This window comes from Labeo rohita, chromosome 17 (genome assembly GCF_022985175.1).
Source record: "Labeo rohita strain BAU-BD-2019 chromosome 17, IGBB_LRoh.1.0, whole genome shotgun sequence".
Classification (NCBI taxonomy): Eukaryota; Metazoa; Chordata; class Actinopteri; order Cypriniformes; family Cyprinidae; genus Labeo; species Labeo rohita.
The window spans coordinates 2765644-2782366 of NC_066885.1; the positions used below are offsets into that span (position 1 = coordinate 2765644).

The 16723-nt window shown below is 33.4% G+C and overlaps 1 protein-coding gene across 2 annotated transcripts in view; it reads right to left on the reverse strand.

Moving 5' to 3' along the window:
- Positions 1-689: 689 nt before the first annotated feature.
- The window catches only part of LOC127179468 (1-phosphatidylinositol 4,5-bisphosphate phosphodiesterase beta-4), an 88038-nt gene continuing 72004 nt past the window's right edge, over positions 690-16723 (reverse strand). For both annotated transcript variants that reach the window (XM_051133001.1, XM_051133002.1), the window contains 2 exons: positions 15589-16440; positions 690-2084 (listed from right to left, as the gene is read on the reverse strand). In XM_051133001.1, the coding sequence (XP_050988958.1) occupies positions 16388-16440 (53 nt within the window). In that variant the 3' untranslated portion in view covers positions 690-2084; positions 15589-16387. The remainder of the gene's footprint in view (positions 2085-15588; positions 16441-16723) is intronic.

Genomic DNA, 16723 nt, shown 5'->3' on the forward strand with positions numbered 1-16723 from the left:
TTCATTTGCTTGAAACTAAATAAACATTAAAACTGAACTGAAATCAAATAAAATAATATAAAAAAAAACTTAAACATTTTATTTCAGATAGTTACCAAGCCAATATTTCTCATTTTCATTTAGTTTAACTTGACGTACTAAAATAACTGAAAACAAACAAATAAATAAAAAATAACACAAATAACTCCAAAAAACTAATTAAAAAAACACAATAAAGTTACTCAAACCAAAAATAAAATTAAAATTAATTTAAATTTGAAAAAAAAAAAAAAATTATGAAAACTATAATAACACTAGTATATATTTAGTCATTTTTATTTATTTGTATTTAATTTATTTTATTTTTTAGTTAACTAATAACTGTGCAGTATGTATAGAAATGCAGAAATAATATAAAAAAAAACAAATTCAAGATGAAAGAAGTTAAGAAAATATTTTGATATGACTGTTAAAATAATAATAAAAATAATAAATTTATAAAAAATAACTAAATAAATAATGATATAATAGCTGTTCAAAATTAAAATAAACAATTATTTCAAATTATAAATTCAAATTATATTTCAATATAATATTAAAATACTTTGATATGACTGTTAAAAAACTAAAATAATAATAATAATAATAATAATAATAATAATAATTAAAAATGTAAGTTGAGAAAATATTTTGATATAATGACTTAAAAAATAACAAAAAATAAAAATGGAAGTTGAGAAAAATGTACAAATAAATAAAATTGAATGATCTGGTTTTATAAAACTTGAACATAACCTGGTTATATAAGACTGTCTTAACATAGTTTTACTAACTAGCAGTAAATAAAATAAAAATTAATAAAACTATACAGACATCAAAATAATAATAGAACAATTAAGCAAATTTACTATAACTAAAATTCAAGTAAAAAATCAGAAAATATAAAAATACACTGACCAAAATGATAAACGCAACACTTTTGTTTTTGCCCCCATTTTTCATGAGCTGAACTCAAAGATCTAAGACTTTTTCTATGTACTCAAAAGGCCAGTTTCTATCAAATATTGTTCACAAATCTGTCTAAATCTGTGTTAGTGAGCACTTCTCCTTTGCCAAGATAATCCATCCACCTCACAGGTGTGGCATATCAAGATGCTGATTAGACAGCATGATTATTGCACAGGTGTGCCTTAGGCTGGACACAATAAAAGGCCACTCTAAAATGTGCAGTTTTATTGTATTTGGGGGTCCGTGGGGGTCTGAAAACCAGTCAGTATCTGGTGTGACCACCATTTACCTCACGCAGTGCAACACATCTCCTGCGCATAGAGTTGCTCAGGTTGTTGATTGTGGAATGTTGGTCCACTCGAAGTTGCTGGATATTGGCAGGAACTGGAACACGCTGTCGTATACGCCGATCCAGAGCATCCCAAACATGCTCAATGGTTGACATGTCCAGTGAGTATGCTGACCATGCATGAACTGGGATGTTTTCAGCTTCCAGGAATTGTGTACAGATCCTTGCAACACGGGGCTGTGCATTATCATGCTGCAACATGAGGTGATGGTCGTGGACGAATGGCACAACAATGGGCCTCAGGATCTCGTCACGGTATCTCTGTGCATTCAGAATGCCATCAATAAAATGCACCTGTGTTCGTAATAACATACGCCTGCCCATGCCATAACCCCACCGCCACCATGGGCCACTCAATCCACAACGTTGACATCAGCAAACCGCTCACCCACACGACACCATACACGCTGTCTGCCATCTGCCCTGTACAGTGAAAACCAGGATTCGTCCGTGAAGAGAACACCTCTCCAAAGTGCCAGATGCCATCGAATGTGAGCATTTGCCCACTCAAGTCGGTTACGACGACAAACTGCAGTCAGGTCGAGACCCCGCTGAGGACGACGAGCATGCAGATGAGCTTCCCTGAGATGGTTTCTGACAGTTGTGCAGAAATTCTTTGGTTATGCAAACCGATTGTTGCAGCAGCTGTCCGGATGGCTGGTCTCAGACGATCTTGGAGGTGAAGATGCTGCATGTGGAGGTCCTGGGCTGGTGTGGTTACACGTGGTCTGTGGTTGTGAGGCCGGTACTGCCAAATTAGAAATCATATATATGTTGAACATCAGATTGCAAAGCAGAGCTCTATAGCATCTATCTGACCCAATACAGCTGCAGTGCAGGAGATTCACTGTGCTCGTCTTCACTGAGAGAGTGTGTACAGCACACACACACACACACACACACACACACAGTCTTATCAGCGGCGGTTCACCTCCATGACCGACAGTATGTCAGCCATTAAACTCCTGCTATCAGGAGAACGAACATCCAGAGGCGTTCAAAGCGCGTCTAACCTGAAGGAGATGCAGCGTTTTTTCCTTAAAACAAGCTTTAAGCGAACCGCCTTTCATCCTCTTTAAAAACCCGTTTTATGACACGCTCTGCATTTTCCAGCCCTCCCGTCTCATTTTTAGCGGCACGCAGGCGATGTTGTTTGGTTTGCGGGCGTATCGTTTCTGACCCGCTCTCGTCAAAAGTGTGCCAATCTATCAAAGAAAAGGTTAAATGATGGACGGCTTGAAGCGATAATTGCACGATTGCCTTCTTCCTCTCGCGGAGAAAGCGGCAGAATATATATCAGCGTGTTTTGCGTGTGTTAAAATGTCAGATGGTAATCATCAGCCAAGTGGAATAATGATGAAGTGCTCGTGTCTTAATTGAAATTTCACCTCGTGAGTGGCGTGCCGCTGTATTTTTAGGCGCGTCGGCCCCCTCGCTGCCCTGACGAGCGAGCGCTGGCTGTTTTTCTCCAAACCCATCCCTTGAGTACAATATTGAGAGAGAGAAGAGCTTTACTGCTCGTAATCCTTCAGCAGGATGAATAATGTGCATACTGTACTATGCATGTATGAAATACTTGCATTTGCTAAAATGTGTAACAATGCATGAAATCTCAAAATGCAATGTAGTGCACCCGAAATATTCCAAAATTCAAATATTTGAATATTCTATCTATGCAATCCTCATGGTGAGGTCTAATGTTTAATACATTAAAAACAGAAAGCTGTATGCAACATTGCAATCAATAAAAGCAAGGAAAAGATGTTAAATCAAGAGGTTGATATTGCTTTCAGGTCAGGTCAAACATTGCTTCGTGGGATGAAACACATAGGCAGCAACTGTATATATATATATATATATATATATATATATATATATATATATATATATATATAAAAAATTAGATCTATAATATATATATATATATAAATTATATATAAATATATATATATATAAAATATTGCTAAAGTAATGAAGAAATACAATTAACAAAATAATAAAACAAGTATTTTTATATTGGGTAAAATGTAATATTTGTTTTAAAATTTTGATAAAATTTTTTTGGATTTAATAAAACATACATATATTAGTACATTTGAAAAAGGTTTTAGTTTTAATTAACTATAATAATCCTGGCCAGCATGTATAGAAATATACAGAAAAATTCTGTTTTTTTTTTTTTTTTTTTTTTTTTTTTTAAGATAAATAAATAAATAGGGAAGTTAAGAAAATATTATGAGATAATGGCTTTTAAAAATTTAAATAAATAATAATAATAATTAAAAAAACAGTTAATTCACAATGGAACATATTACATAATATTTTATTTAAAAAAGTTGAGAAATTATTCTGATATAATAGCTGTTATAAATTAAAATCAATCAATCAATCAATCAATCACGATGAAACATATTCCAAAATAGCTGTTAAAATTTTAAAAACAATAAACAAATAAATTCAAGGTGGAAAAAGTTAAGAAAATATTTTATATGACTTTTAAAAATATAATAATAACAATAAATTAAAAATGAACATATTATGAAATAATAGCTGTTAAAAATGTAAATAAATTAATAAATAATTCATGATGGAACATTGGAACATAACATAACATGGTGGAATATAAAAATACAAAAAACATTAAAAAATAAATTTAACATGGAAAATAATTTGAAATGATGATTGTTTAAAAAAATTAAAAATGAAAGTTGAGAAAATACTAATATAATAGCTGTTAAAAATAAATAAATATATCAATAAATATATCAATAAAGAAATTCAAGATTGAAGTTGAGAACATTAGAAAACATGTTAAAAATAAAAAAATTAAATAAATAAATAAAAAATCAATTCAAAACAGAAGTTGAGAAAATATGACTTAATAGCTGTTAAAAATAAATAAATGAATAAATAATTCATGATGGAACATTATGAAATGGCTGTTAAAAAACTATCAAAAATAAATTTAAGATGGAAATATTTTGACATGACTGTTAAATAAAAAAATAAAAATGGAACCTGAGAAAAAAATGATATAATAGCTGTTAAAAATAAAATAAATAAATATATTAATAAAACAAATTCAAGATTGAAGATAAGAACAAAAAATCAATTCAAAACAGAAGTTGAAAAAACATGATTTAATAGCCGTTAAAAATAAATAAATGAATAAATAATACATGATGGAACAATATGAAATAAAAATAAAAAATATATATATCAAAAATAAAATTAAGATGTAATAGCTGTTAAAAATAAATAGATAAATATATTATTATTTTTTTTAAATAAAACAAATAAATACTCTATTTAATACAAATAATTAAAAATAAATACAAACTATATAGACATTAAAAAAGGCTAATAAAAATGACTAAAAACACAATTACTTTGAAAATCTGTGTAACATTAAAGTGAAAACAGAAAAAAAAAAAAACACGAAAACCATAATAGTATCTCAATGATCCTAAAATATCACTGATTCTGCCAGATGAAGGCAGGTTAATTATGCTTTTTACCTTTAGGAAGTGCTTTAAAACGATCAGCTGAGGGCGTGAACATGACGGGGTCACACAGTCTCTCCTCCTCTCTCGTCTCTTTATTACGACCTGTGATTATGTTTCAGACTTATGAAATATTCCCCGCAGTCGGAGGGATGTTTAACCTCGACAGGCGCACTTAATTCTCCATATTTAACCCAAACTGTTGAATATTCTGAAGAGAAATGTCTGGAGAAATCCACCTCAGCCAGATTTCCTAGGAAAATAATCAGCGTTTGATGAGCGCGAGGGGTCAGGACACCAAACGGTCCCCGTCTCCTCTATTATTTATTACACGTTAGAATTGCGGCGCGACCCGGGGTTAGGAAACGTAACCGAGCTGGATGTGGAACAGAAAACAGCGTTTGTGAGAATCGCAATCAAAACAGGACGTTCTCTCGCTGTGAAGCTCCTGCGAGAGTCGCCGGCACGTGTAACGTGATTACAATGAGCAAACGAGAGACGCTGACAAATAACACTGAATTTCATACAATACGTGTCTGACATCCAGCTGGGCCTGATGACAGACCGAACGCCACACTAATACACTCACAAATGCAGCAAAACAATTAGAAGAAGATTCCAGGTTATTTTCAGTGTCTGATTAACACACACAATGTCGTCAGCGCTCATCGAATGGAGGTTTATAGCATGCAATTCATCTGGAGGCTTTAAAGGGGTCATCGGATGCCCGTTTTCCACAAGTTGATATGATTCTTTAGGGTCTTAATGAAAAGTCTCTAATATACTTTGGTTAAAAATTCTCAGTGGTTGTGTAAAACAACACCCTTTTCACCTTGTCAAAACCAGCTCTGCAAAAATCATCCTGTTCTGGTCGAGGCTGCTTTAAATGTTAATGAGCTCTGCTCGCCCCGCCCCTCTCTTCTCTCTGTGGAGTGACGAGCCTGTTTATTTTAGTGCATTTAGCTTGCTAACTAGCACATTATTAGGAAAGATGATCGCAAAGATTCATAAAAAACCCTTATACACACTTCTGCTGTAAGTGAAGCTGGATCATGAATGATTTGCGCAAACATAGACGCATTTATGTAGATCAAGAGGTGCATTCCCTTCACAAACAAATGTAATCTACTGCATCTTCAGCGGCTCAGATGTCGGGAGTAAATGACGACCACTATGTTCATTATTATTATACCAGCAACACAACACCTCAATCGCTCAATTCTTGTCTAACTTACATCCCTGCTCCGGCATCAAAACAATGGAGGTCGGACTGTTACAGCTGATTTAAGGCGGGTCTGAGGTAAGATGCTCATGTCAATCAACTGTTGTGGGAGCGGCCGCTGTCTGTGCGACACCATCTGAGAACGGCTCGATTTGAAAAGGGGGATATTATTTTTACAGATCAATTAAAAACCACTGCATGGATTTTTATCATTATAGGGAAGATTTGTACATACATTGCCAACACACATTAATGTTCAAACAACATGTAAAAGTGAACTTTGCATCCAATGACCCCTTTAAAAGACATTTAGAGCTTGTTTTAAAGCATTAATTCTTCATTGAAACATGTTAGCTTAGAATAAATTGTCACAATTAGGTTCTAAAAACATTTTCCAAACATTCCATTTCGGTTGTGGGAACATTGCTTCAAAATGTTCCTTAACATTTTGTTTTCTTGTCTTTATTATAAATCATAAAAAATGTTTGAACTTTTTCATGAAAAGACACTGTTACGTTCAAAGTTTTTGAACAGTAAGATTTATAATTTTTTTTAAAGAAGTCTTCTATTGTGATTAAAACATTATTTAAAAGTTAGCAACTAAATTTCACTTTAAAATGTTACTTTTACCTTATAATTTCACTTATTTTGACCCAAAATACATTTATTAAATATTTCTAAGAATATTCAGTTTTTCTTGTCATGATTATGTTATTTAAAGGTTATAAAATGTTTCTTTCAACATTCTTTTAACTTTATTTTCACAGAAAACATTTATTATTAATATTCTAAGAATGTTAAAATGTCCTGTTTTTCTTTTGTGATTAAAATGTTATTTAAAGGTTATAAACACACTTTTCATAACTTTATAATATATTTATTTTGACCAGAAATACATTCTTTGAATGCTTATTTTTAACATTCTAAGAACATTAAAATGTCAGGGGCATTTTTTTTTTTGTTTTTCTTGATATTATAATGTTATTTAAAAGTTACAAAAATGTTTCTAATAACGTTTACTACACATGCATCATTCTTTGAATATTTATATTTAGCATTCTAAAAATGTTACAATTCCCATTTTCTATTATGATTTTAATATTGTTTAAAGGCTACAAAAACATTTCTGACATCATTTTACTACCTTTTTCACCCAACAATTTTTAAACACACTAAGAACGTTAAAATGTTCAGTTTTTTGTCATGATTAAAATGTTATTTAAAAGTTACAAAAATGTGTATTATGTTCTACTAACTTTATTTTCACTGAAAATACATTCTTTGAATATTTTTAATATTCTAAGAATGTTAAAAATTATAACATTACTTAAGTTACAAAAACGTTCCTTCTAACTTTTTAAATGTCCACTAAATGTTAAAAAAACATACTTTGAACATTTATTGTTAATATTCTTCTTTTTTTTTTAAATGTCCAGTTTTTCTATTGAAATTAAAACGTTATTTAAAGGTTACAAAAATGTTTCTTTCAACATTCTAATTTCATCAATAATACATTCTTTTAACGTTTTTAGAATATTAATAATAAATCTTCAAAGGTCTAGTCTTTCTTACTGTGATTAAAGCATTATTTAAATGTAAAAAAAAAAATCTAATAATGTTCAATTAACTTTTACCCAAAATACATTTAACATTTATTTTTAATATTCAAATAATGTTAAAATGTTCAGTTTCTCTTGTCGTGATTTTAACGTTATTTATTTTACAAAACATTTCTCACAGTGTTCTACTAACTTTTATTTTCACTTAAAATGCATCCTTTAAACTCTAGGAACATTAAAATGTCCAGGTGGATAATCACCAATATAATTAATGTGGATAGAGTTTGCCCAAAATACTGTAGCCAATGTTTTAACAGCATATTAACCTTTCTATTACTGCACTGTGTATATGCATAACTATTCTTTTAACTTTTGCAAGTCATTTGATCAAACTGGCATCCTTACCAGCCAAAAATATGGCTTCAGTTAAATGAACTACAAATTTTACACAGACATCAAACTGCAGATAAGCAGGAATATTGCTTGAAGCGCAGTACAGCTGTTTTTCCTTCAGCTGCGTGTATTCATGCACATTTCAGTGGGAGGGAAAAACACACATTTGAATCATAAAAGCAGCTGTTCAAACACGGAGATATCATAAACACTCATTGTATTTTCACTCAATTAACCCATAATCTGCTTCAGCGATTGTACGACTAATTCAGAGACTGAAAACACAATATTACAGCATGTTTGACTGCTCGTGCAGAAGCCTGCGTTTGTTTGGCATCCAAAATGACCAACGCTAACTGAGAATGAATGAGAGGGGAAAGCTGTGAATGTGTTTTTGGAACATTCTTGTCACATTATATACTTTTTAATAATGTTGAGAAAAAACTTTCCTACAACAATGATTGTGGAACATTCCGACGATGTTAATGAAGTTGGCTTGAGTTGCTATCTTGATATCTTTTCTAACTGACCGACTTACAAAAATCCTGTAGACTTACATTGACGGAATGTTCAAATGAGCCAAGACTACTCAAAACTCCCAGAATCCCTTGAGACCAGTCCTTTGTTAGGATCATGCTACAAACTTGCTAACTATACTAGAATCATGCTAGCAACATCATAGTAACTTCGTAAACTGACTAGAAGCATGCTAGCAACATGCTAATCATGCTAAAACAGTCTAGCAACAGTCATGCTAAAGTCATGCTAAAATCATGCTAGCAACATGCTAGTAACTTGACAATGATGCTAGAAACATGCTAATCATGCTAGCAACATGTTAGTGACATGCTAATTATGTTAGCAACATGCTAGCAACTTGCTGAGTACACTAGAAACAGGCTAGCAACATGCTAGTAACATGGTAGTCATGTTAAAATCATGCTAGCAACATGCTAGTAACTTGAGAATGATGCTAGAAACATGTTAATCATGCTAGCAACATGTTAGTAACATGTTAATTATGTTAGCAACATGCTAGCAACTTGCTAAGTACACTAGAAACAGGCTAGCAACATGCTAGTAACATGGTAGTCATGCTAACATCATGCTAGCAACATGCTAGTAACTTGACAATGATGTTAGAGACATGCTAATCATGCTAGAACATGCTAATCATGTTAGAAACATGCTAATCATGCTAGCAACATGCTAATTATGTTAGCAACATGTTAACAACTTGCTAAGTACACTAGAAACAGGCTAGCAACATGCTAGTAACATGGTAGTCATGTTAAAATCATGCTAGCAACATGCTAGTAACTTGACAATGATGTTAGAGACATGCTAATCATGCTAGAACATGCTAATCATGTTAGAAACATGCTAATCATGCTAACAACATGTTAGTAACATGTTAATTGTTAGCAACATGCTATCAACTTGCTAGTTACACTAGAAACAGGTTAGCAACATACTAGTACCTTGTTAATCAAGCTAGAAACAGGCTAGTAACTTGGTAATGATGCTAGAAACATGTTAGCAACATGTTAGTAACATGCTAATTATGCTAACAGCATATTAAGTACACTAGAAACAGGCTAGCAACATGCTAGTAACTCGAAAATGATGTTAGAAACATGCTAATAATGCTAGAATCATGATAGCAACATGCTAGTCACTTGTTAATCATGTTGGTAACGTTTGTTAATATGCTAATTATGCTGACAACATTCTAATTCTGGTAAAAACATGTTAATCATGCTAGAATCAGGCTAGCAACATGTTAATAACATGCTAATCATGTTAACAACATGCTAGTTACATGGTAATCATGCTAACAACATGCTAGTAACTTGATAATCATGCTAGCAACACGCTAATCATAATAGAATTGTGCTAGCAACATGCTAGGAACATGTTAATCATGGTAGAAACCTGCTGGTAATTTGCTAATCATGTCAAGAACATGTTAAGAACATGCTAAATCATGCTAGCTACATGCTAATTCATGCTAAATCATACTAGCAACATGGTTAACCCATCCTAAATCATGGAAGCAACATACTGATTGATGTTAGAAATGTGTGTGTTCCCACTCTGTCCAAAACTTCATTTTCAACAATTAAATTCAAACTTTTCAAAATGATTTCAAACTTTCAGACAAGGCTTTCTCAAGCCAACTTCGAAGTTTGCTTATGAACTTATCTAGTTCTACAGCAAACAGAGAACGTTCTCAGAGTGTTTTGGCAAGATTCTGAACAAATTATTTTATTTTATTATTTTAACAAATGTTCCATTAATGTTAACAGAATGATCATTTGAAAGGATAAATGTTCTCAAATGCTAGCATAAAAATGTTATCTATACATTGTTCATAAAATGTTTTTTTCTGAAATGTTTCAGCTGGATGTTCAACTGACATTTTTTTTAAATGTTACTTGTTTTAGAATGTTCAGAGAACATTCAAAGGTAACATTCCTAACATGATGGAATGTTCAAATAACCAAGAAAACATGTTTTTAAAACTGGATGTTTTGAACATTCCAAAAGGTTTTCATAACTTAATGGCAACAGTAGCAAAGCGTTCTTAGAAAATATTTTTGTTAGCCGGGTTATCAGCGTGAACCAGGCAGAAAAGCTGGTTTGAGTGTCAGATTGATGAAACTCTTACAGCACTGCATGTTTCCACTGTTCATCACAGCGCAAGTGTGATTTCCTTTGTTGAGACATTTCATTGTTTCATTCGGATCATTTGGCTCAGTGTGTTTTATGTGAAGAGGTCGGCAGACATTTGAACCCTCGTGAATGATGAAACCGCCCGCAATCACGCGCTTTTAAAGAAGCAATAGTCCTGATCATGATTAGATGGTCATTGTTGTAGTCAGAGCGGTTGAGAACGAAACACGTCGCCCGGTGCCAGCGATGCTCTCAACTGTTCATTTCCTGCAATAGCGTCTGTAATTGAATTCAGAATGTGGAATTCAAAAGATATAAACAAACAGCGATGATATGGTTCATAATTACCAGCAGCTTGTGGTTTGAAGCAAATCTGTTAGTGTGAGAATGAGTCAGGAGTGTCGCACGATAATATTAAAGCATAATCTTCTGGGTTTAATATTATGAACAGCATCTCTGACATGCTGTCGATTCCCACAGGTAATCATTTCAGATCATCTCTCAGTCTGAGAAACAAACCAAAATCGTGTTTGCAGTAATGCACTTACAAAAACAGATAGAAGACACTGCAATATGATAAAATACACATTATATCAAGGAATAGTTCATCCCCAAAAAAACAATTGCTTCCCCACAGACTATCTAAGATATACATGGGTTTGTTTCTTCATCAGATTTAGAAAAATGTAGCATTCCATTACATGCTCACCAGTGGATGTGAATGGGTGCCGTCAGAATGAGAGTCCAAACAGCTGATTAAAAACATCACAATAATCCACAAGTAATCCACACCACTCCAGTCCATCAGTTAACATCTTGAGAAGACAAAAGCTGTGTGTTTATAAGAAATAAATCCATCAAGATGTATTTTTTTTTAACTTCAAATCATTACTTATGTCTAAAATATGAGTCCATAATCCGTAACAACGCTTCTTGCAGTTAAAAAAGTCCATCTACTGTTGTCTCTCACATCAGGAAGCGTTATTATACAGGGTGGGCCATTTATATGGATACACCTTAATAAAATGGGAATGGTTGGTGATATTAACGTCCTGTTTGTGGCACATTAGTATATGTGAGGGGGCAAACTTTTCAAGATGGGTGGTGACCATGGTGGCCATTTTGAAGTCGGCCATCTTGGATCCAACTTTTGTTTTTTCAATAGGAAGAGGGTCATGTGACACATCAAACTTATTGGGAATTTCACAAGAAAAACAATGGTGTTGGTTTTAACGTAACTTTATTCTTTCATGAGTTATTTACAAGTTTCTGACCACTTATAAAATGTGTTCAATGTGCTGCCCATTGAGTTGGATTGTCAATGCAACCCTCTTCTCCCACTCTTCACACACTGATAGCAACACCGCAGGAGAAATGCCAGCACAGGCTTCCAGTATCCGTAGTTTCAGGTGCTGCACATCTCGTATCTTCACACCATAGACAATTGCCTTCAGATGACCCCAAAGATAAAAGTCTAAGGGGGTCAGATCGGGAGACCTTGGGGGCCATTCAACTGGCCCACGACGACCAATCCACTTTTCAGGAAACTGTTCATCTAGGAATGCTCGGACCTGACACCCATAATGTGGTGGTGCACCATCTTGCTGGAAAAACTCAGGGAACGTGCCAGCTTCAGTGCATAAAGAGGGAAACACACATCACATCATCAATGGCCCCGAAGGTCTCCCGATCTGACCCCCTTAGACTTTTATCTTTGGGGTCATCTGAAGGCAATTGTCTATGGTGTGAAGATACGAGATGTGCAGCACCTGAAACTACGGATACTGGAAGCCTGTGCTGGCATTTCTCCTGCGGTGTTGCTATCAGTGTGTGAAGAGTGGGAGAAGAGGGTTGCATTGACAATCCAACTCAATGGGCAGCACATTGAACACATTTTATAAGTGGTCAGAAACTTGTAAATAACTCATGAAAGAATAAAGTTACGTTAAAACCAAGCTTAAAAACCATTGTTTTTCTTGTGAAATTCCCAATAAGTTTGATGTGTCACATGACCCTCTTCCTATTGAAAAAACAAAAGTTGGATCCAAGATGGCCTACTTCAAAATGGCCACCATGGTCACCACCCATCTTGAAAAGTTTGCCCCCTCACATATACTAATGTGCCACAAACAGGACGTTAATATCACCAACCATTCCCATTTTATTAAGGTGTATCCATATAAATGGCCCACCCTGTAGATTAAGGGTAGTGTTCATTTTGTCAGCTATTTTAAATTTTAATCTTAAATGTCCTTGTTAGTTTTTAATCATATTTAGTCAAGTTTTAGACGACTACAAGCCCAGGACTTTAGTCTAGTATTGGTCAAAGAGAATCTAAAGTGTTTTAGTCTAGTTTTAGTCAATGAAAACTTGACATTTTAGCAATAAGATTATTATTAATAACCAGAGCTGGGTAGATTACTTACAAATTATAATCCGTTACTGATTCCAAATTACATGACAAAAATTGTAGTTAGTAACATAATACATTACATTACACATTTTAGGTAATGTAATCAGACTACTTTTAGATTACTTTTGACCTAACTCGTTTATCACATTGATTTGAATTGGATATTCTTGTAACATACTGACATAAAAATGAACATGAAACATAAAGTGCATTAAACATTATATTAAACACCAAAACTGGTGTTTGTGAAGGAACTGCAGAGGGTTTAATGAAAAACTAAGATTTAATTAAATCAAGAAACAAATTTAAATTAAAATAAATTATTTTAAAATTAATCAAAATAATAAAAAAAAACGTACTTAAAAGATAAATTTTATTAGTTAACCTGCATGCCTTGTGACCATAACCAACATCACAAAATAATAAGACTTTCTATTTTAGAAAGGAACATTTTAAAAGATGAAAAAGAGGAATTAGAGAGAATCAATACATTTGTAATCATTTATTGCTATTGTGTAAATAATATGTAATCATGTAATCCATAAAAAAAAGTTACTGTAGTCTGATTACGAGTATTTTAAAATGCAATTTAATGTAATTACAAGAATCTGATTATGTAATCCAGATTACATGTAATTAGTTACTACCCAGTTCCGTTAAAGGAGAAGTCCACTTCCAAAACAAAGATTCACAGATAATGTACTCACCCCCTTGTCATCCAAGATGTTCATGTCTTTCTTTCTTCAGTCGTAAAGAAATCATGTTTTTTGATGAAAACATTTCAGGATTTTTCTCCATATAATGGACTGATATGGTGCCCCGATTTTGAACTTCCAAAATGCAGTTTAAATGCGGCTTCAAACAATCCCAAATGCGGCTGTCGACAATCCCAGCCGAGGAAGAAGGGTCTTATTTAGCGAAACGATCAGTTATTTACATTAAAAAAATACAATTTAAATACTTATTATTCTCAAACGCTCGTCTTGCCTTGCAGTCCTTGAACTCTGTGTATTCTGGTTCCAGACAGTTAGGGTATGTCGAAAAACTCCAATTGTATTTTCTCCCTCAACTTCAAAAATCATTTAAAAATCATCCTACATCACTGCAGAAGTACCGACACAGTCTTTGCAAAGTGAACATGCAAAGAAGATCAAACACCCTTAACAAAAGGTAAAACAGCGATATAGGACGATTTTGAAGTTGAGGGAGAACATGAGATGGGAGTTTTTTGACATACCCTAACTGTCATGAACCAGAACAAAAACAGTCCAGGCAGAGTGAGACAACATGAGCGCTTAACATTAAAAAGTATATACATTTATTATTTTTTATTAAAATAACCAATCGTTACGCTAGATAAGACCCTTCTTTTGCGGCTGGGATCACTTATAGCCACATTTGTGATTGTTTGAAGCCGCACTTAAACTGCATTTTGGAAGTTCAAAACTGAGGGAACCATATCAGTCCATTATATGGAGAAAAATTCTGAAATGTTTTCCTCAAAAAACATAATTTCTTTACGACTGAAGAAAGACATGAACATCTTGGGTGACAAGGGGGAGAGTACATTATCTGTAAATTGTTGTTCTGGAAGTGGACTTCTCCTTTAATAACCATACATCAGTATTAATTGTAGCAGACATTTTTAAATTTAGTCTTAGTCTTACTCAAATGTGCATTTTGGTTATCATATTTAGTCAAGTTTAAGTCAACGAAATGTATGAGTATTTTAGTCTAGTTTTAGTCATGCTGTATAATGGTTAAACTGATTGTACACATAGTTTATTTGACCTCATCTAGTGTACTGATTTATTATAGGCTTTTTACTATATAAAATAATACCAAAGACTTATGCTCTCTCGCTGCCTACATTATGAAAACTGGTAAAACAAACAAAAAATATTACAACAGTGAAATTCCTAATAGTAATTCCACTAATTCCAAATTGCAAATTGCAAATTGCAAAACAACAAAGGTTGAGTAAGTGCATTTACTTGCATTTACGTGGTTGCCAGATTGCTTAAAATAAGCAAAACACAATCTTTCATCGTCATCGAAATTGCATGTTGATATAGTCATAGTTATCATTCACTGACCTTATCATCGTCTTGTCTTAGTCATGGGAAAAAAGCTTGTCAATGAACATTTTTCATCATAGTTTTTGTTAACGAAATGAACACTAATTATGAACTAATATTTTATTTTAAAACATCTTAATAACGGATTTGTTTCTTACCAACAAGCTGCTTTTGTCTTCTCAAGATGTTGGACGGGAGTGGTGTGGATTATTGTGATGTTTTTATCAGCTGTTTGGACTCTCATTCTGATGGCACCCATTCACATCCATTAGTGAGCAAGTGATGGAATGACACATTTCTCCAAATCCGATGAAGAAACAAACTCATCCGCATTTTGGATGACCTGAAAGGACATTTTCAGGCAAATTTTTTGGATCAACTACTCATGTGAAAAAAATCTGTACTAACCTTGCCAAGCTTTCTCTGTTTTCTGTGAAGTGAAGCAGGGGTTTTTGTTTCTGTGGTCATCAACAGCATCTCTGCTTCATCTGTAATGAACCCTGAACAGTGCTTTCATTTATATACAGTCATTAAGAAGATGGATTTCATCCAAAGCCATTTAAAAATAAAAAAACATCACAAGCATTTCCACAATGTTTATGCTCTGAACGGAGTAAGACAGAACACTCGGATGAAAACAAAGTCAATAAAAATGACACTATGACTACTAAAATGAATTTTATAGCAATTCAACACATTTACATATTCGTAAAAAACAGTATTAATGCATAAGACTCTCAGATACATAGTAGATTATATGGTTTATATTTTACTGCTATATATGAAGTCAGAATAAAATTACATTTACAATCCATTTTACAAAATATATTTTCATATCTAAGCAAATATACAAAAATAAATCGATTAGATGGTTAAAAGTTGCCATTTCGTACCAGAATAGTCTTTGTCAAGTTATTATATTTTTAAAAAGACAAACATTTATTCTTTAGAATAATATGTACTAATAATGAATTATTCACAATAAGATCAGATGCATGTTTTAAAAACATTAAATAGTTCATTTTAATTTCATGTTGACTTTAAAGCAGCCAGGCTTGTAAAATCAGTTTCTCTCTTTCCTGACAAAACATCAGTGCATTCATAAAACTTAAATAAATACCAAGCAGACTTCACTAATGTGCACAGTGTGCATATAGAGCATTAGTGCATGTGAAAAGTGCGTTCTCACTGCAGTGGCTTTCATCGGTCAGCGGTCTGTTCTGTCCTCTCTGCTGTCTTCATGCACTGAATCTCTCTGGCCTGTAATGACAGTGAAGCACATTAGCTCAGAATAACATCACCAGCCTCCAGAGGTAATGCTGTCCAGAGAGAACGGGGTTAAAAAAAGCCCCGGATTGCACAAATCCTGTTTATTGAATAACATCCCGACATGAGACGCGCACTGGGAACTAAGTTTCTTGCAGGGATGATATTGCAGGCACACAAACTACATTTTGAAGTTAGTCACGTCGTGTTTTGGCCGCTCGGCGCTGCGTTAGTCAGACTGTGGAAATGCGAGGTGACGTACAGCGTTTCCTCTGCT